The sequence below is a fragment of the Rhipicephalus sanguineus genome, chromosome 3 (assembly GCF_013339695.2).
Source record: "Rhipicephalus sanguineus isolate Rsan-2018 chromosome 3, BIME_Rsan_1.4, whole genome shotgun sequence".
NCBI classification, from domain to species: domain Eukaryota; kingdom Metazoa; phylum Arthropoda; class Arachnida; order Ixodida; family Ixodidae; genus Rhipicephalus; species Rhipicephalus sanguineus.
This window is the reverse complement of record NC_051178.1, coordinates 99,033,310-99,054,360: the sequence shown is the minus strand read 5'-3', so window position 1 is coordinate 99,054,360 and position 21,051 is coordinate 99,033,310. Positions and strand designations below refer to the sequence as shown.

Here is a 21,051-nt window from a genome sequence, read left to right as displayed (position 1 = left end):
CGCTAATGTACGCGAGGGCCTTCGATGCTCCGATGAAAGGGGTTCAGGCGATATGAATCTCGCATCAATTAGTTCCCGCGTTTACGTTGGAATAATCTACCAACGCGGGCGTAATTCTACCGATGTGTACAATAAACATCGAAAATTAAGCGAAACTCCAGCATCTGGTGAAACGTAGCATTGAAGGAGTTATTTTGACCATCGCAAAAAAAAAGGCGACAGTAGAATACGGTATTCACATAGTGTTCTTATATCCATGCAAGCAAACCGGCTTCAATATCTGCTGCCCCCCCCCCTCCCCCTATGCAGCCCCTCACTTACAGGATTGTTTAGTCATAAACTGAATTCTTACTCTGACCAACGGGAAGGCAGCTACAGCGTCAGCAGAAAAGTCTAAAATGCGTAAGGAATGAAATGCATTTAATTTACCAATGTATGAATCGTCAACTAAAGTGCGCTTCTTATGAAGAATTCATGATGTAAATATGGTTACTCGCACAAGTACAGTTACTTGCTAAGTGCAAAACATACCATGCAACCGCCGCTTGTTTTGCATGTTTTCCTTTACTGTGTCCGTGTTTGAGCACTTAATTTTATTTACTCGATCAGTATGCTGTAACTCATTCACATAAGTTCAGTTGCCCAATCTCGCCAGATACAGCACCTAGCTTCTTCTGGATATTACAGCTCTGTGTACATAATGCATGTAATTAAGCAAGACATGGACACCGTGAACGAATACGACTTGACTGTATTACTAAGGATCCCGCAATATACTCCTCTGTCAGAATCAGAGCGGGACTTCTCACTCACCAAGGCTCATTCTTAGTTATATACGATTAGGCAATATTTCAGAAAGACAACGAGTGAACACTGCGTTTTCATAAAAATGTTGCTTCGCCCGTTTATTTCACTCTTGCCTTGGAATTTATAGAGCGCCTGGTCCTGTGATTCATTGACAATTAAACTTTACCGCCTAAAAAAAAGTTGTTTGCCTTTGAAAACCTCAAACCATATTGTACAATACAGGAATATACTGCATGAACTTCAATGCTTCAGAGAGTTGAAAAAATTAGGGCTGCTTCGCTGCGGTGGTGCCAAGCCTGAAGGAGCGGCGGAGCTGGGCGGCCTTCAATTTCCTGCTAGCCAAGCCTAGCCTAGCCATAGCCAATTGGGCCTCGATATGGCAACATGAGTAATAGAGAGGCAAATAAGCCTAGGAAAGCCAAGTTGAGCCTCTCGGTCTATTTATTTCTGTCACTTTCTTTCTATCCCTTTCTCCTTTCACTCTCTCCATTTCTTTCTACATCTTTCTTACTGTCTCTTGCTCTCTTTGCTTCTGGCTTTCTTTTTTTGGTTTCTCTATTTCTCGGTCGTCTTCTTGTTCTTTGGCCTGTAGCAACGCTATCATGTGGTTCCCATAAACGCTTAGTTCTGCGACCGTGCCTGGATAGACGAGTGATTACGACGTTCGTCTTGAGACCATGGGTAGCCGAGTTCGAATTCCACCCTGCTAAAAAAAAAAGCTATTTCGTTTAATTGATTTAACCTCCTTCTCTCCTCCCCCTACACTCTCTCGTCCTCCTCCTTTCCTTCCTCCTTTTCAATTCGCCGAACAGAGTTTTCGACCACGCTCGTCTTCCTACTCCGTCCCGGCTCCTTGCCTCAGCACTCCTTTTTTACTAGGCTTTACTCTCTCCTAACCTAGGCTAGAACCACCTTGTGGACCGCACTCCATAGCACTCCTTCTTTCCACTCTCACCCTCTAATGGATTCGCTTCCAACTGGTGCACTCGGTAGCGGGGTAGTTTTAGAGGACGCCACCGTACCTACCTAGAACATAAACAGGTGCATTGTTAAAAGGGATATTTATTCCTATAACAAGTGTGTTGAAGTTCTGTAGTAGATATGAATCGCTGAGACAGCGGGACGTCGTCTGTCACGTTTAATGTTAAGCTTTAGCATCTAAAAAAAGCCGTCTACACTTCAGAATTCCTGGCACAATCAGTCAGTGCATTATTAGACGAAGGTAACTCATTTTCATATTTGACTAAATAAATTGCGATACGGAACCTAAATAATTTATGTAAAAAGAAGATGAAGTGTTGGAGCATATCCGAAACACCGAAACCCCGAGTAGAATGTGGCCTATCTCTGCGATATTCAAATAGCTGTAGAGTTGTCCATGGCAATCTTTGTAGAGAGCTCTATGCCAGCAACGTTGAAGCCGCTACATGTCAATGGGGTTGTCGTTGTTGGCTACCTCAAGAAAATATTGACGTCTTTCCAACGTGGCTTCTGTAGAATGCGCTACTCATGCTGTCTACGCACAGCATGGTTCGATGGAATTCTTCAGGCCAGAAGGAAACGCCTAGGTGAAATTGAAGAACTTTTATTATATTTGCCTTTGCTGTGCTTGTATAGGTATACTGTAGCCGGAATGCGCCAGTGAGCCGAGGTGGCTCAGAAACAGCAGTATTAACAACAATGACGGGGACAACCACGACGACGGGAACATAATTATGGGCTCGCATGTTATGTTGGCTTTACGCGTTTCAGCAGTGGCTCGTTTGTACTTGCTTCCTTTGAGACATTTAATTTCCAAGCCATGATGCGAAGAGAGTTATTGAAAATATTTCTAAAAATGTCGGCGCGCGAGACGTAGGAGGGACGGAAATCGCTTCATTCGCGAAGTGAGTTCTTGGCAAGGAAACAGCGCTGTCTGCCGAAGCAAAAAAAAATCGATGTATTTAATACACTTCTTTGCTCGCATCAAAAAATAAATTGCATAATATGGAGAGACGATTAGAATCTGAGCAGAACATCAAGTTCGAGATATGACGCTACAGGGTGCGCTAGGTTCTATCTGTGGGTAACGACTTTCTGCATGCGCATATCATCACTCAAAGAGGAGCCCATAAGCACGCCGGTAGGAAGCGCACAGATAGAAAACTGCATCACCGTGTTGTGCGGAGTGACTGCTTGACCTGATAGTGGGGAAGTTCAGTGAGCGTCATTAGGCACCGGTGAGCGCGTTGAGGGATGGGGTAACCGAGGGTCGTTGACCCTCTTGGTCCCGGATTGCGCCCACGGCTGCAGTCAAGCACACCATGTAACTTTCTCGCTTTTATGCAGCTCACTATGCTTTTTCCTGTGCATGCTTCATTCTCAAAACTACGGCGTATTCTCTACCACACAGCTGACGTTAATGTACTCAGCGGCGTGTTGTTGGGAATGTACATACTACACATCTAAAACATTGCGATAACCATGAACCTGTGATTTTATACTTCAGTAGGTTTATTTCATTATTTAGCATTAGCTTTGCGGCTTGGCTGAGAACAATTTAAATTTTAAGAAAGGGAAAATAGACAACCACCCGTTTGTAACACGAAGCCACAAGGAAATCCATACGGATTTTTCAGAAATAAAGCCTCTTAGTTGCCGAAAAATTCATCCTGGTCCGGGGTCGGAATCCCGCCACCTTGCGGGATTCCGCAGAACTGATTTGCAACAATTTAAATTTTGCTGAATGAATATCAGGCCCTGCAAATGAAAGTTTGCTCGATTAATGGCGTGGCTAGAGCCTACCATTGGCGTGAGGCATGCTATGCACCCCTGGCAGATTGCGAAAGTGGCGCATTGATTCGGGACGCGTTCATTCCAGATGCCTGCTGTGTTTTGATATCAACGCTTGTCTAGAGCCTGTTCGGTAAAGCTGCTAACCCAGAGTTATTAAATACGCAACTCTGTCTTTTGAAAATATGCTTGCAACTGACGCTGACCTAGGCTTTTGATGCTTTATTTTCCGAGGGCGTATATTTTTATTACCGTTTTTATGAGCTTCTGATTGCTAATAACTCTTCATGATTTTCATGTCTTGTCAGGAGTACATCCACCATCTTAGAGATAAGCGGGGTTTCAATATGTTGTGAGACAAGCAGGACAAGAGGAAGACTTGACTTCAACCGACGTAGAGATTAAGCCGGTTTCAGGAAAGACTACTCTACGATCAATCACATTCATGTGATCACTTAGGTAATGGAGAAAGCTCCCGAATATAATTAACCTCTTCATTTAGCCTTTATAAACAGCGAAAAGTCATTCGACTCAGTAGGGATGCCAGGCGTCTTAAAAGCAAAGAGTCGACAAGGAGTAGCTAAAACTCAGGCAGGTACTTTAGCTGACATCTACAAAGACTCCACACCACCTGCATCCCTTCACAACTCAGGGCTGAAGCGGTGGTTTTCATAACGAACGAAAACGGGGATGAATTACCTCTTTAGGGTGTACTAGATATATAGGCGCTGTACCTTTGTACATTTTTCAAATGTATGAATGGCTAGCATATCAGCATTTTTGTGTGTAGTGACACGAACAAGCGAACATATCCATTAAAGCGTTATTTCAATCCTTATATGGTAATTTCTTTAGGTGATGTCAATGACAGGAGACATAGTCCCGAGAAATGTCAGGATGCAGTTGTTGAACAGCCGAACAAGAGTCCAAGATACTTACAACTTGATACCCAAGGCCATTCTTCAGCTTGCGAAGCGCAGCGGAATCAGCGGTGCTCATTGCAACCGATTAGTAGACTGTAATTCCAAGAGTCCGACCAAGCAGCATCGGTCATCGAGATGATGCAACATGCCGCAGCACAGCTTCTAGTGTCCACAAAGATGTAGTTTTCAATATATACATACATATGACCGTAATATATTGGGCAATTATTTGCAAGGGGATATATTTCACAGCACTTGACGTTCTGAAGATGTAGTCAACATAAGAGAGTCACCGTGAAAGATAACCCGAGGAAAACGTTCACATAAGGAACGCACAATGCTCTTATAAGTGTGCAGCAAAAAAGAACCGCTCGCTGCTCTGTCTTCTGTAGTGCTGAATTAACTGAATCAAGTAGTAACATCTAGTCAGAACTTTGTGGAAAAACGCAGAAGATCACTATAGCAGAAACTGGCATATAGTTTATGCTGGACCCAAAGCCATCCACAAAGTGAGCATTCGGAACTCCGTAACAAGCCTATCATGGGAGGAAATGCAAAATCGTACAAAACTGTATTATTAGACAAACGATGGGCGATAATAAACCTAGAGGCAGTAGCAAGACAGGCAGTCCTGTCTCGGAAGGCGTTAGGCCACGTGGCGTAAGAGCCCTTCTGCAACTGCTAGTTCAGAGCTCAACTAGCGAACAGCGCCAAGACCAGGTTGCCTAACTCGCAAAACCAGGGAGAAAAACATATTTACGCGAAAAGAGTCTCGTGAGTCTTGATCAGAAACTACGAGAGCTCAGTGTATTCATGCATGCATTATTGACGTCTGGTGGTCACCGCAGTTTCCGGCGCCTGCAAAGAAAACCTAATAGAATCAACCTTGCGCCAAGAGAAGACTGCTGAATATTACACAACAAGAATCCTTGTTCGAGGAAGTGAAGAGGCCTGCCTATGTGGGCAATAAATTCTCATCTACAGTCGCCGCTTCCCTCTCGCGAAGAATATCGGGCGCTCGCTTCCATCTTGTTCTTCCATGCCAAGTTTGCGCCAAACTGCCGCGCTTTCTCGCATGGCTACACGTCGCACACCAGAACGCGAGGATCGCAGGTATAATGTTTATGAAACAACACTTAGCAATAGTTACTGAATACTGTAGATCCAGGATGTTGCGTTCCTCGTTGAAAAGAGCGCAGGGCCGAGAAAGCAGCTACAAATTCGGTCGACTAGTCCGCGTGGGCCGTCAGAAACACTGGGATCTTCCATTAAACCATATGCGTTGAGGAAGAAAGAGCGCTTGTTCAGCGCCCTCTGTCGCACAAAAAGAATGATTTACTTCTGACATGCCTCACTGCAGCTATAGAACTAGGTGAAAGCGGGCGATGCACGAAATGTGGGCCATGCTTAATGGACAAGCACGGTACATCGGCTGGGGACAAACCAGCGAACAGGGTTGGTTGTGCTGTTATAATCGCGCAAAAAGAATTTTCGTTATCAATATTCTTGTATTGCTCTGCGCAGCGATTGTAGCTGTGAGATATAAGGTTTGTATAGTGCCATGTAGCGTGCTTCTTGCGATAATTTCAATAGTGCAGAAACTGGCGGATATTACTCAGAATATGTGATTACCGCACAGAGAGATCCACGCGTTTGGGTGCTGTATAAATAGCGGTGTTCCTTTGTGCGACGCACTATTGACAGTCGTCTCTCCTGGTAGCAATGAAAGCGCTGAAGATCCGACGAACACGGCAGGCTTGCTCAACTTTTCCATATGCATAGCGAGGTTCGTTGTACAGACATGCATACGCTTCATCATAGGAATTTCCTCATAATAGATTAGTTCTTTCCAACGTGTCTGTACTGGATTTAACCGAGTGGGTTGATAATAATCATAGCTAGAAATGCGTTTACTTATTCACCTCGAAAGTGTACTCGCAAAGCTGTTGACATAGATGAGAGCTGGTATTACAACCAATAATTACATCTTCTACACTGCAAAGGAGTATAGAGATGTACGAGCAGCGCGACATTACAATTATGACAAAAGGTTTGACACCACACGTACACTCATGAGTTGCAGAACACCTGAACTGCTTTCTCTTCACTCACGACAAAAGAAGCTTTGTTGGCATGGGCTATCGTGAACTCTGCACGCATCTATGCGTATCATGTCAGTATGTTTAAAAAATTGTTTGCTTCTTTTTGGCAAATGAATACCGGCACACGCAATTCACAGGATGTCACAATTTGCGTGATAGGTTCTTAGAACGTTGCTTCATGTGCATCGGTCGCTCTTCACCTGCTCTTCACCATGCTTTAGTTATTTATTCTGAGCAGCCGCCATAAAGTGCTCATGTTGCGTTATTCTGAATAACTTCATAAGTAAGACTAAAAGTTATGGCTACACGCAATTCATAAAAATGTGACTTCTAACGTGGGACTAAGCCGGGTGCGCGACTTCGTCGCGCCCTGCTGCACGTAATAAAAGTTGTTTTCATTCATTCATTCATTCATTCATTCATTCATTCTTCATGCTATGACCACAAAAGTGTGAGGCTAAAGACTAACATATTCTTAACTGCATTCATTAGGATGCAGGGCATCCTCCCAAGCGCACGCGTTGCAAAATAATTTTCCAACGCTGATGAAATTTAGTTTCATACAGATCCGCGTTCGGCGACATCCTCGACGTCCTCAACTTAAAGAACTAATTGTCAATTTTCGAGAGCGGGCGCAGACTCGTTCTCAATTACGAAACGGGACTTTTCCTCTTTGTGTTTTGTTTCCAAAATATGCGCAATTTCAGGTCCCTTGCGAAAGTACTTATTCCAGAATACTGCATGAACTCACGTCTTCTTTGATCTCCTACTGATGTCGACGCTAAGGGATGATTTGAAGTTTTATACGGCACCATTTATGGAGGCAGGAGTTGAACTCTGAAAATTCCGTTTGCCGTGACCGAGCGTTCCTTTCTGGCTGTCGTTTCATTCTGCCACTTTTACAACTCTTCCCTGTTGTCATCAGGCGTCAACCCCGAGGCGAAGTTTGCTTGTTGCTCAGTGGCAGTGCTGTGCAATCCTTGCAAGGATTAGTGCTATACACAAATTCTGAGTGCAGTCAGGTCTGTGCGCGACGCCACCAAGCACCCAAGGTCTGGCCGCCGCCTGAGGAAGGGGGGCTCCGGTAGGGCTAGTTTCCCGGCCCCCGCCTCCCTTGACCCCAGCAAGGACACAAATAAAGTTGTCTCTCTCTTTCCCAGAAGGCGGAAAATGCAATACTGCAATCGACGAGCAATAGTTGGTTTGAACGCTCACACTGAAATTATTCTTGACAAGATAGCGATGTTCCTGCGTGCAGTATCTCGTTGTCATCCCCGTGAGAAAAATCTAAGGTGGTCCACGTAGACAGCTCAGACGACAACGCACTCGTATTTTAACAAGACAATCAAAGTCTACACTGGCGACACTAAGAATTTGTATTAATGCGAAAGCGTTACTTGGTTAGGTCGACCAAAACGCGTGCAACAGGGCGTCCACGAAACCAGTGTCCGGAAGACACAAGAAGTGTCCCACCGGAACTGACCGTAGCCGGCGCTAACAAGGCACCTTTCCAACGAGGGAGTCTTGGGTGCGTCTTTAATCTCTTCTGGTGCGTTGTGAACATGCGTGGCTTCCCGAAAATGAATTGTTGAGGAACTAAGGTCACCTATTATGTTGCCGTACAACATTTCACAAAAAAGGCTCTTTTGCAACCGCTGATTAGGGGAGAGATATTGTTTAATGTAAATGCGTGAGGAGCATTGTGTACATTCTTAATCAGGTCCTGGTTTAATTATCGGCTATATGCAGGAAACCAGACGAAAAATTTCCGGTTTCCTGGCTATATCTAGCACTGTAAGCGGTAACTGATTATGAGTGTACTAAAATACTGAAGAAATCTCGCTTGCCGCATTACTTTCCTATTCTATTAACCACGATCGTTTCCTTGAGCTTACGCAACAATACTGTGCTGCTTGTCCATAAGTTTCTCTTCGACTCTCGTGTCGCAGGTACTTCGAAGCGCCTGATAGTGCGTGAGGGCCACCAGACGGAGCTGCCGTGCGACTTGAGGGACGCCCTCTCCAACGACTCACTGGCCTTCGTGCACTGGTATCACACGGCTGAGCGGGAACCTCACGGTTCCGGTGGCGCGGGATCCTCGCTAGGATACGGGTTCCGCGCGGCAGCAGCGAGCCGTGAACCCATATACACGGTGGACTTCGGGCCAGACCCGACCGCCAGCAGGGAGGCCACCTCTAGTGGAGCCATAACTTCCGGCGCCACAGGCGCCGCGGGGGCACGAGGGAACAACTTGTTACAGGTAAGCACGCGTGAGCGCAATAGGAAGAACACGTGCGTCATTCAGACGCATTAAGGGTCGTATATTCCATATTTAACTATGACATAGCAACTTTCCGTCCTCCGCAAAAAAGAGCCTACAGTATTATAATGAAGATAGTGAACAGCATCATTTACCGCTGACACGTTCCGGAGTACAGTGAACTGGGCTAGTTGGTATTGATTCATTATGTTACAGCGCGACAAGAAAGAGGAAAAAACTAAGCCTGTGACCCCTCCTGTGTGTGTATGAGTTTGGCTCGGTCTTCTTCGCTGTAGCCTAATGAGCTGATACACTGTTGTTTGTTGATGTCCTCACTTGCTTATACCTGTATCTCGTTATTTGTATATTTTTTAATCCTGCTAATTTTGCTAGTGTTGTTGGTAATAAAAGAATTATATTTATCTTTACAGGAGGTCCCATTTCAGTTTATACTGTGGGACATCATTCTGTACAGCCTTATTTTGTTCAGTTTCATTGTGAAATAATAAAATATGAATAATTGATGAATTGATCGATTGAGTTAGTGCAATGTCATTCAATATCATTGATGACTTAACCTCTACTACAGTGGTTAATTGTAAAACAATATTTTTTCCTTTCGCCATTATTTTATATTTATAACAAACAGATATAGAGACAGCTGAAAAATGAAGTGGTTAAGCTGAAATATCCAGTTTGGTATTCTGGGCTGGGAGAAATTGATAAGCAGACATAAACAGAAACAGAACACAGGCGCACAATTACTGCTGGTCGTAGCACACAAGAATCATTCCGATCAATCACTCAAACACACACAGGTGAGACCTGTCAAGTTTGGAGATAGAATTACACGACAGTGATGACCGGGATGGCTGGGCGGGTAGAATATTCGCAGTCGAAATGTGTGGACTGGTCCCCATGAAAGATCGGAAAGGAATGTGGGGCGTTGTGTGTCTTTTACAGAGTGTTTCGACTAACGCGCATCAAACCTTAAAGCATACAAGTGTGCGCGTAGAGAATACAAACAACCTGCTGTTCGTCGCCTATAGCTTTAGCATCGCTTTCCGACGGGATACATCGACCTTTCGGTTTCTGCGTTAATCTCCTGCTGCCATGACAAAGCGGTCAGCGCACCCGTGCTGTAACGCCCGCAGTGTGATAAACCAGTATACTAGTTCACCTAGATATCAGTATTAATGAAAACTATTTATAAAGGTAATAATATATACATGTCTTTAGCGAGCAGCCCGTGGCCTGCAAAATAACTCAATTAGACGACTATTTTTGTAGTCTACCGGCTCTAGTGTACCAAATATTAATTCGAGAGAATTCGTGCAAAAATATAGGTGCAGATTCCTTCATACAGTTTTGGTAATTACAAAAGAGTGCATAAATACACCAGCATGAGGTACATTCGTGAGCTACTACAGCGAGAAGTTTTGTTGAACACATGCTAGTGACGTTCGTTTGTAATTAGGACACACTGTTACTTAGAAGTTGCGAAGCATTTTGCAAGGTTTATTCTGTAAATAAATAAATTACTTGTAGCTTTCGTCTGCGCGGATTTGCAGACATGTTGGTTACTGGAAAGTTCTGTTGTGCTAGCCTAGGAAATTGCTTACCGCTGCACCTGCATGACGCTGTTTTTTATGCATGTGTGCGTGCAGGTGAACCGTTCAGCGGGGCATGGCTGGGTGGGGCGGGCCTACTTTTCCATTATCGGCCACCCGGCCAGTCTCAAGGTGAACAGCGTGCGCTTCGAGGACGCCGGTCTGTACACGTGCACAGCCGTGTTCCGTGATGGCGCCCGAAGGAACTCCACGGTGCGGCTTCACGTCGTCGGTGAGTTCAGCCTACGTTTCTACAGCGCGAACTTTAAGCGCATTCCATTCCTTGAACGTTTGTTCAAATAATTTTCCATTCTCCGTCACAGCAAAGCCAATTTGGCAACAGCGAAAATGTTATAATCCTTGTGACACTGTATGCTACCTAATAATCTAGGGTAGTAATTCGTCATTTCACAAAATGCGCCGATATTTCAACGAAGACGTTGCAGCACATCTTACTTTGTCAAAACTTCAGCAAAATACTGTTTCGAGGGATTAGAATTGTTTCAAAAGTCAGTATACAATTTCCAGAGGAATAGGTGTGGTGCAATATGGGCCTCCTCGAACTGAAAGTTTGGCTTCAAGTTGTTGTATTTGGCCGGTAGGCATGTTTGTGCTTATGTGGTTCTCAGCTTTATTCTAGAAAGGCTCAGAGTTATGGACGCCATACTGTGAAGTCACCATATTGGGAAGATAATAGAGCAGGGATGCGAGCAGTGCGGAAAGGGTGGTTGGGAAACAAACGCATGGCTGACCATGACGCTAATTAAAGCAATTAGTAGGAATTTTTGGCTTGGCTGTCATTCAAATATCAATATAGAGAAGGATAAAATGTCATGGTGCAATCGCGGTGGTGGTGCAATCTTGGAAAAAAGTGCATTTTTAAACTTTCAGAACCTGAGGTTCATATGCGTTAAAAAGCGAGGCTTGTACATCTAAGTTCTTTATTGTGCGTCCATCTGAGAGAATGCTGTAGAATCATTATTGGAGTTATGACACATTACGCAGACTTACACATGTAAGGCGCTTTATAACATCATTACTGTAAGATCGTCCGTCGCAAACCTGGTAAGAAGTACCATTAAATGATGGCGTTTACGTTGCTCGGACGATAAGACTTACAACCAGAATTTTGTAGCAGGCTTACCTTAAATCTAACCAGTATGAACACACAGCTCTCGAAATGTCTCCATGTCTTAGACGCCTTCGCATAAAGAATTTTTAATTTCCCTAGAGTGGTTGTTGCAAACTGTTAATGAACGAAAGAGGCGCAGGAGAATAAGAATGCAAAGTTTATGTCTGGAACCACAGTACGTCGTTTTCTCGGCTGAATGCCAGACTAAAAGAAAAACGACAAGAAAGTAAACACGTGTTCTGTGCTATCTTGATAAAAAGATATAACGGCCCAACAAGGAGCTGGCGCTGTAGTCTGTGTATGAGCCCCCTTTGTTTTACTCCGTGGTTGGCCGCACAATAGAGGATGCCGACGGTTCTCAAAGCCGGCTGCTCCCTTGATTACCTTGCTTAACGTTTCGTACAAAAACTACAATAGCGTCTCGGTGCAAACAAAGCTGAGCAGCGTATATGAAAAATAACAAACTGCAGCACAGACTTTGAGAGCAGGTAGTAAAGCGTGTAATAAAGTATTTAAGTACCATGTAGCAATGTTTATTAAGCGAAATTTCTGCCATGCGGGTAAATGCCATACAATGAACGCTACGCTGCACAGATGAGCTTTATTCCATAACCACGATATAATTACGAGGCACGCCGGAACTGGAAGATTCCGGAAATTTCAGTCACCTGGGGTTCATTAACATGAACCTAAATCTAAGTACACGGGCCTCTAGCATTTCGCCTTCATGGAAATTTGACAGTCGCGGCAGGGATCATACCCGCGATTTTCGGGTCAGCATCCGAACACATTAGTTACTGGATCACCGCAGCGACAAATGTTTAGGTTGCCGCCTAGTACTTTTAAGCGTTCTGTGTAGACTTGTGCGAATATTCGAGTAGGTCTAATATTCGAACGATTATTACAGTATTCGAATTCGCTTCGAAATGAATTTAATTTATTATAATTTTGGAAGTATTCGAAATCAACGAATAGCGACGTAAACCGCATGGAACCCACTGCAAAGGTGGTTTCACTGCAGTGGGGGCCTGCTGTACCGTGAATACACCTATCTAGGAAAATCCGCACGGCCGCAAAGCCCCACTTTAAAGTTAAATGAACAAATTTACGTCGCATCCATTCATGATTTTATTGCAATAGCAATTATATTAGCACTCTCGAGGGGTTTTCGCTGTCGCCGTTGACGTCGCCGTCATGTCCTATATAAACCCCAAATTGATAACATTCCCGCGCGTATCATATGTTCTACGGCTGATAAAGGCGCATGAGCGGGGGCGACGAACGCGTCTGAAGCAGAGATCAAATGAACGAGCCCATCTCCGTCGCTGGAAGGGCGCATGCGAAAACATCACCCCGCTCTGGAGGCCTGCCGCCGAAGCAGAGGGGAAACACACCGCACGTCTTGAAGAGCATGAAAAGATACGAGGGGTAAGGTTGTCGCTCGAGCAGCAAATTTGAACTTTGATTATAAGGGCGCGATCGCGTTCGCGATCGCTGGCCCGCGCGCTATCTCGGCAGCCATCAGCGGGCGGCTCGTGTACCCCCTTCTACGCGCTGCGCTCTCAACGCAATGAGACTGTGCGGAAACAGAATCTTTTCCTGGAGCGGCCGTATTCTCTTTCACCAGTGTTTTGTAGAGTTACGTGAGATCGGATCCAAAAGAGTTAGCTACCAGCCTCACTTCGTATGACAATACGATTTGTTGCTATCGCATTCATTGCTTCGTCCTTGCGGTGAAACTGTGACTTTCTTAAGTTTAAAAGCTTGTTATACCGGCTTATATTCTCTCAGTATAGTAGGTTTTAAAACGTAACGTATATGACAGGTTAGCACTTGCATTCTACGGAAAGTAAAATCATGCTTCTATTCAAAGTTGCTCCCACTTCGCTTTGAACCAAAAAGAATGACATTTTCACACGCCATCAATCAATCAATCAATCAATCAATCAATCAATCAATCAATCAATCAATCAATCAATCAATCAATCAATCAATCGATCACACACATTTATTGAGTACCCTGCGAATTGGTGGGATGGGCCTGGATCCCACTCTCCTTCAGTTAAAGGGGTGGTGCCATCAAATTTCGAGGCTATAACAAGCCTGTTGTGTGTTTCCTCTGTATGCAAGGACATTCCACACAAAGGGTCGGAAAAGCAAACGTTTAGAATATATTTTAATTCACTTCCAAAGTGTACCTAAATGCCCATCCTCCCGATCGAAACCCATCGCTAGCGCGCCAACACTGACGTAGATCTGTAGGATGGGCAACGAAAGTTGTAGTGACGTCACACCAGACATGCAGTAGTGACGTGAACGACGTCCGGATCTCCGCCACTTCCGCAACGTACGTACCGGCTGTAGTGAACTAGAATATGTACTAGTTCACTATAGTACCGGCAAAGCATCGGTTGCTACATCACTCGCCAAGTTTCGATCGCTTCCAGGCTAAGTGCGTCACAGCCTTGTGTGGGCACGTGACCACGCCTCCTACACTTCTACGTCACTGCCCAACCTCGGCGCCCAGAAACCGAAACCGAAAGTTGTCCACATCAAAACGCGATATTAAATTATTTAGCGTAAATACATGAATCTTGGTGCGTGCACCATGCTTCCATGAGCTATAGGAAACGCTTACAGCAAAGAACGCGCAAGCCACAAATTTGGTGGCACCACCCCTTTAAAAAAATATTGTGCAGGTTAGCTGGGTCATGAGAAATATCCTCATTTTTCTTTATAATATATGATAAGTACTACTGGAATTTCATTCGATATAATTCGACCAGATCACTATTCACTTCTAATTCACTTCGAAGCTAAAATTTACTATTCGCACAAGCCTCAGTTTTGTGCATTTTTTCTCACAGTAACGCGCACCTATTCTTGATGATCGTACGCGAGCTCATACACACGAAGTAGAACTTACAGACGGCTCAACGAAAGAATTCAAGTAAATTAAGAATCTGCAGAGTATAATTGGTTTTCAATGAGCACATCGGTACGATGTATGAGCTGACATAATATGTCCCAGCTTGCTAATTGCCTATCACTATGATATATGCGGAACAAATGTGTGTTAGAGCTCAATTCTTAGCCGTCAGTTCCTGTGCTGAGCAGCGTCGTCGTTGGCATAACCGATAGACATAAAAAACTTAAATGACAAAAAATATCCAGTATCGAAAGACATTTGAACCCGGACCCTCGGCGTGGTAGTCGAGTGTTCTACCACAAACCCACGCTGGTGCTTGAAACTCATTCGCAAGAACACCCTATACAGGCGTCATGTGGGGAAAAGAATCGCGTTGACCTATGTAATATAGCGTGGCAGAAGAGCAAAATGACAACCAGGCATCACACAATGCTGATTGCGCAACGAGTGTGTGATTTAAAACATCACACCCACTGGAAAGTGCTCAGCCATGATTCTTCATCATCATGAGCCACATGCAGCATCAAAAAAGTGTAAATAATACGATACAGATTATATGTCTAGCGGGTGCCTCGCTTATCCACAGAAAGACGAATAATGGCGTAGGGGGTGCTTCCCTACTTCACAAAAATTATGATTTATGGCGTAGCGGATACCTTGCATGGGTAATTGTATTAGTTGCCCCAAGAGAGTTTAGAACGCGCTCTAGAAAGGCCGCTTGTCCAGATTTCGTTGGGACTATGCTGCGTTTTCCGCGCAGGCGTAGCGTTTTAGAGCCCGCTACGCACCATGGTGCACGTGTGAACATGCCGGCGTGCCAAAATTGCGCCGAGACATTCGCTGTTTGAAGAGCCTGCAGACCCATAAAAAAGGCGACAGTTGGAATTAGAGCACTGCACGGGCCCGGGCCGGCCCGAAAGCCCGGGCCCGGCCCGGCCCGCGGGCCGGGCCGGGCCGGGTAAGGGGTTCTTGGATCGGGCCCGGGCCGGGCTCGGGCCCTTGATCTTCGGGCTCGGGTCGGGCTCGGGCCTGAGCCAGGCCCGTATTAGGCCCGGGTCTCATACGTATAGGTATAACTGCGTGTGTACGTTGTGTGGCTTTGTTTCTGTTGTTTTGTGGGGTTTAACTTCCCGAAGCGACCCAGGCTATATGAGACGCCGTCGTTGAGGGCTCCGGGTAATTTAAACCACCTGGAGTGCATTGGCGTGCACAGAAATTGCACGGTACAAGACGTCTACAATTTTGCTCCATCGGTATGCTACATGGGATTTCAAAAAACGCCTAATATAAGCTTCCGCCATTATAGTGAGTGAAAGACGTTCTTGGGTTCCGTGTAAGATAAGCAACGGTAAACTGCCTAGATTAGTGTATATAAGATGTGCGCGTTGGTATCTAGGGAAACATTCCGAGTATGCAGCTACGCTCGCATGCCCGTAGACTGGCCAACACGACTTGTGAGTCATTGATATCTCAGGAGCTGTTTTTCGTGCATTTTAAGTGCAAGATGCGGAGCGACTCTTAACCCAGAGCAAACGCCGTTGTTGATTTTCCCATTACTAGTGGTGATGCGCCAGACCATAGAGACACTCGTTTCCCCGAGTGGCGGTGGCGGTAACTCGGGGAAGAAGGGTGGGACAAAGAACCTTGTTGTTTTGAACACGAAAACGTAGTGTAGGTTGGGTGCAGTTGCCTGCCGAGGCGTCAACACGACAGCTTTAATTTATGTAACGCTGCCCAGCCTGGCGTATTCCTCCCAGAAGCAGCTAGAGCACGTTTTTTTTTTTTTCATTGCATTGTGCAATAGATGAAGTTTGCAGGAGACTTGCTACTTTTACTCAACAGCCCTAGCTCGTATGCAGTTGATGTAGACTCAACCTAAAAATTTCTGACATGCGTTTTTCTCCACTTTATGCAGGTATTATATTTTGTAGTTGTTCTTTGAAATGCAAAAATGAGATTGCGTGGTTAGCACTGCGTGCGTACATAAAATAGCCAGCTATGACTAATTATATTTTATATTGCCCTGCAATCATTTCGCAAGAGTGTTACGCGCGTAATTCACCGAAAGTATGCACAGTACCAGTGAAAGTCGTGACACTGAAAGAAGTTCCTAAAACAATCTCTAGAAAATATCTTGTGTGCGGCAGGTATCTTCACAGTAACCGAAGGTTGGACAGTGCCTCCTTTATGCTCAAGGCATAACTAGCTGAAACGGGCCGGGCCGGGCCGGGCCGGGCCCAAACCTTTCGGGCCCGGGCCGGGTACGGGCCACATTTAAGAACACCGGGCCGGGCTCGGGCGGGCCGGAGCATGGCGTTTTCGGGCCGGGCCGGGCCCGGGCCGGAAAAATCGGCCCGTGCAGTGCTCTAGTTGGAATCCGCATGGGTCCTACTAGCTGCTCACTGAATACTGTGTGGTTTGCAAGCAACACTTCGAGCCGCGCTCCATAGTAAGTGACTACGGATACACTACGAAGAGGGAAGTATCAAACCAGCGAGGAAAGCCTACGATCGATCTGTCGGCAGTCTCTAGGATATCCAAAGCCTTGATACTTATACGAACTCATGCGCTCGATTGTTTGATGAGTGAACTGAGTACAAATAACTCTATGTTAAGATTTATATGGGTGACGACTCAGTTTTATTTTGCCTGTTTTACGCCGTTTCTTTATTGTGAAAAGATTACCTTCTTTCAACCGCGTGCTATGCGCGGTTACTGTGTATTGGTTATGCGAGCTCCGAGGGCTTAAAATACCAGGGAGCCGAGCCGAAGACGCGCGTGCATCTCGAGGCACGAACCCCGTGCATAAGGGGTTATCTCAAACATATTAGAAAGCTCGGGTGCGGATATAGCCCGTCTGTTATTCTGCCTAAATTCAATATAACCAGTTCTTCCATTGATGCCATTGCAAGCAAGCGAACGCTTGCTTATGAAAGCGTTTTGCATTATAAATTTATTATTGTTTCATGTAATAAGTGCCAAAAGAGTAGCCAGGAGGGGTGGTGGTGCTCTAGGCTTTACGGTATTTAGTTTGTACATGTGCATGTAAATGCACGCACAAGACGAGCATTGCAGTCACACCTGCCCACCCCGCCCCATTAATAATATCCGTGGAGCGCCTCTGAGGATGACCGTTATGTGTACGCCGTCCATTTACGCTAGACTTATCCTCGTAGCGTACAAAACTGGGAAATTTGGTTAATATCCACGGTAAAAGCAGCTCGAAAAGGCGGCGTCGTTCTTCTCTCTGTGGTACCGTCTTTTCGCGCTGATTTTACCGTGAACCTTCATAGTGTCGAAAAAGTCACAATAATACAGCGCATTTGTAAAGTGACGGTAAACGTTCGGCATGCTTCCAACATGTTGATATTTTCTGTACACAGCTTTCTGAGCGCAGCTCAGTTCTAATAAAGCGGCTCTATTACATCGAATAAACTAGACGCCGAACCACCACCAGTAGAAAGCATCGAGACAGAAGAAACCAGAGTAAGCGACGTCCTTTCGGTTTCTCTGTCTCTTCTTTCTCCTGGCGGTGCTAAGGCGACTAGTTATTTCAGAGTAATGTACAAAGCATCGAGTAGAAAGCATCGAGACAGAAGAAACCAGAGTAAGCGACGTCCTTTCGGTTTCTCTGTCTCTTCTTTCTCTTGGCGGTGCTAAGGCGATTAGTTATTTCAGAGTAATGTACAAACTAGCCCAGCAACGAGTTTAGCTCAATTACATTGACATGGTGAATCCCGAGTTTGGCAATCACCCCGTCTTTATCTTTATATTTCGCGTACCAGTAGTCGCTTCGGCTACAAGAACTAATCTGCAGTGTCTCTGAAAGGGACTTATGGAGAAAGCATGTATTAAAAAAGCCGGTGGTCTCATGGTTGTGGTGCTCGACTGCTGACTCGAAGGTCGGGGTTCGAATCGCGGACACGGCGGACGCAATTTCGATGCAGGCGAAAATACTTGAGGCCCGTGTAGTTAGATTTAGGTGCACGTTAAAACACCCCAGGTGGTCAAAATTTCCGGAGCCCTCCACTAAGGCGTCCCGCATATACATAGCATGGTTTCGGGACGTTAAACCCGCACAATTGTTATCCATTAAAAGCTTTGGAGTTTTGCCCATCAAGGCTTACGACAAGTGCTAGACCTAATAACGACAGACACACTACGAAAGCCGCATCAAAAATAGGGCCTCGTTAGCCGGGTGCCGCTGACGCGCCTAGCAGTTCCTGCGCCCTGCGCCTTCAGTCGACGCGGTAGGCATAAGGCGGCGATTCAGAAGGGATCAGGCGGTGAGGCGCGGTCACGCCACTCGATAGCTCTTGTACACTCTAGTTTGGCTGCCGGCGCTCAACGAAAACAGTACGCGGAAGCCCTCCTCGGCATTTCCGTGAATACTTTCGAAGCGAGGGAAGTTTTTACAGTCCAAATATTAATATTTCAGAAAAAGAAGCACCGAGTTGTTTGCCAGCTCTATTTGTTTACATAATATGTACAGTGAACGGAAACTGCGCGCGGTCGCGGCAGTGGGGTGTCCTCAAACCAGCTTATTGCATGAAAGGCAGGCAATCCCTGAGCGCGAACACGTGGCATACAGTCTTACATTGGTCTGTCTGTATAAATAAACGGCACATACCAGACTTAAGCCTCATTTCAGGGATCACGCTGCCGCTGCATTACACAAGTAACCGTTGTCGCGTGCACGTCATCAAAGCTTGTAGCAAAAAAAATTACTTTTTATTTAATTAAGGAAAAGAACGACTACGGCCACTTGTGTGCGCCGTCAGCAAGACTAATTTTGTTCTTGTAAATTATTCGACGTTTCATGATCATGCCTACTCAAGTGGGGCCGCACTCTATGTTTATCGGTCCCCTCAGAGAGCAATTTCCCGCTGCTTTCTATTGTTTAATCTATAGTGCATTCATTGGTTGGTGCTATGACAAACATGAGCATATGCCGTGCGGCATGCATTATTTTTAACATGATTCCTACAGTTCCCTCTCGATTATAGTGAACTTGCCAGTATCTATAGAATAAAAGGGTGCATAGACCAAGGCTTAAGAATGTAGGCTCCTCGAGTGCTGTTAGCAGGAGAAGCAGCCTACGAGGTGAAATATGTGGCACCGGGCAACACGAAGGTAAAAAAATGTCAAATAACAACGTTCGCTGGCTTAGTTCTCCAAACAATGGCGGTACACAAGGACACGCGTGAGCTTGGAGTTATTTTATTTATTTTCTATTTTATTTGATTTGCATATATAGAACACAAGGACACAGAGAAAAGAGGGAGACAGCAAGCTGGCAACTGCCACCTAGAGGGGCACAACGCCTGCCTAATCCCCAGTGCAGGGTATCAATCGGGAAACGCACATCTAGCCAACCTCCCTGCTTTTTTCCTCGCTCTCTCATTGTTTCTCTCTCATCTAATTTGTGGCGCCGTGTTTATTATTTGTCGATAGCTAACTCAGTAAGGTTGCTTCATAGTGAACGAGCACATAAATATGCATTCAGAGGTCGTAGTGTAGGTAATGTAGTTAATGCACCACTGTTTCATTGCAACGTATTAAGTTCTGAAACAACAAAGCATTTGCGTAGCTGTTTTGATGAGAGCCCCTTTGGATCCTGCTTCGACCGCACTCCCTCAAAGTGAAGGCAAAATACAAGGTACATGTCAGAAGGAAAAAAAAGATTCTTGTAATCAAACGGTAATAAGGAAATACACGTTAATACATGTATGTGTATGTCATCTTTCTTCGTAATGAAACTGCAGCGCAAATTGCGCCGGCCGCCGCAATAAACTTGCGGATATCGTGGCCAGTTGTCTTTTATGAGTACCCCGCTTCATTTTTTATTTCATTAGCTCGGACATGATGTAGCGATTGTCATTTACACTAAAGTGCAAATTTCTTTGAGGATGACTCATTAAGAGGTAAACGCATCTCGCATGTGCTCCAAAAAGCAGAACACGGAAGTATTTAATATAGCTGCCGTGTAATTTCGACTATGGTGATTACGTCAGCATCGGACGCATCACTACTGCACAAGGCACCGTTCTGAACCAAGTGCATAATAACTCTTACGGAGAGTGGGAATGCCTAATGGAGGCGGTCGATGAAGAGGGAGGGAGTTTTATCCACGCCTAGCGATTTGCTCTAACGGCTCGCCTTACGTTGTTTACTGGTTCTTCCTGTCATTACTGCGCATGTATATGCCTTGAATGAGCGTGAGCGTGACTTACCGGCATGAAGCCGTATTATCATGCTGTTGTTACCAACATACTTCCACTAAATCTAGTATGGCTTCTAGCGGTTCTTTTGCAGATGATGCAGTTAACTTGAGAAAACAACATATAAAAGAAACAGAGAATGTTTATATCAAACAATGTTAGGCCAGGTGTTAGGAAAGACGTAGTAGAAAAAAAACATGTACGTATTACGCGGTTTTGTATTTTTGCAAGACCACGAAAGTATACCAACTTTAAGGAGACCACATAAAAAAATATCGAGGTGCAATTAACCTAA

At 45.1% G+C, this 21,051-nt stretch overlaps 1 protein-coding gene across 1 annotated transcript in view; it reads left to right on the top strand.

Moving 5' to 3' along the window:
* Positions 1-21,051, top strand: part of LOC119386853 (hemicentin-2-like) — a 195,293-nt gene that overhangs the window by 136,117 nt on the left and 38,125 nt on the right. Inside the window, 2 exon segments of the mRNA XM_037654117.2 lie at positions 8,554-8,864; positions 10,532-10,706. Of these exon segments, the coding sequence (XP_037510045.1) occupies positions 8,554-8,864; positions 10,532-10,706 (486 nt within the window).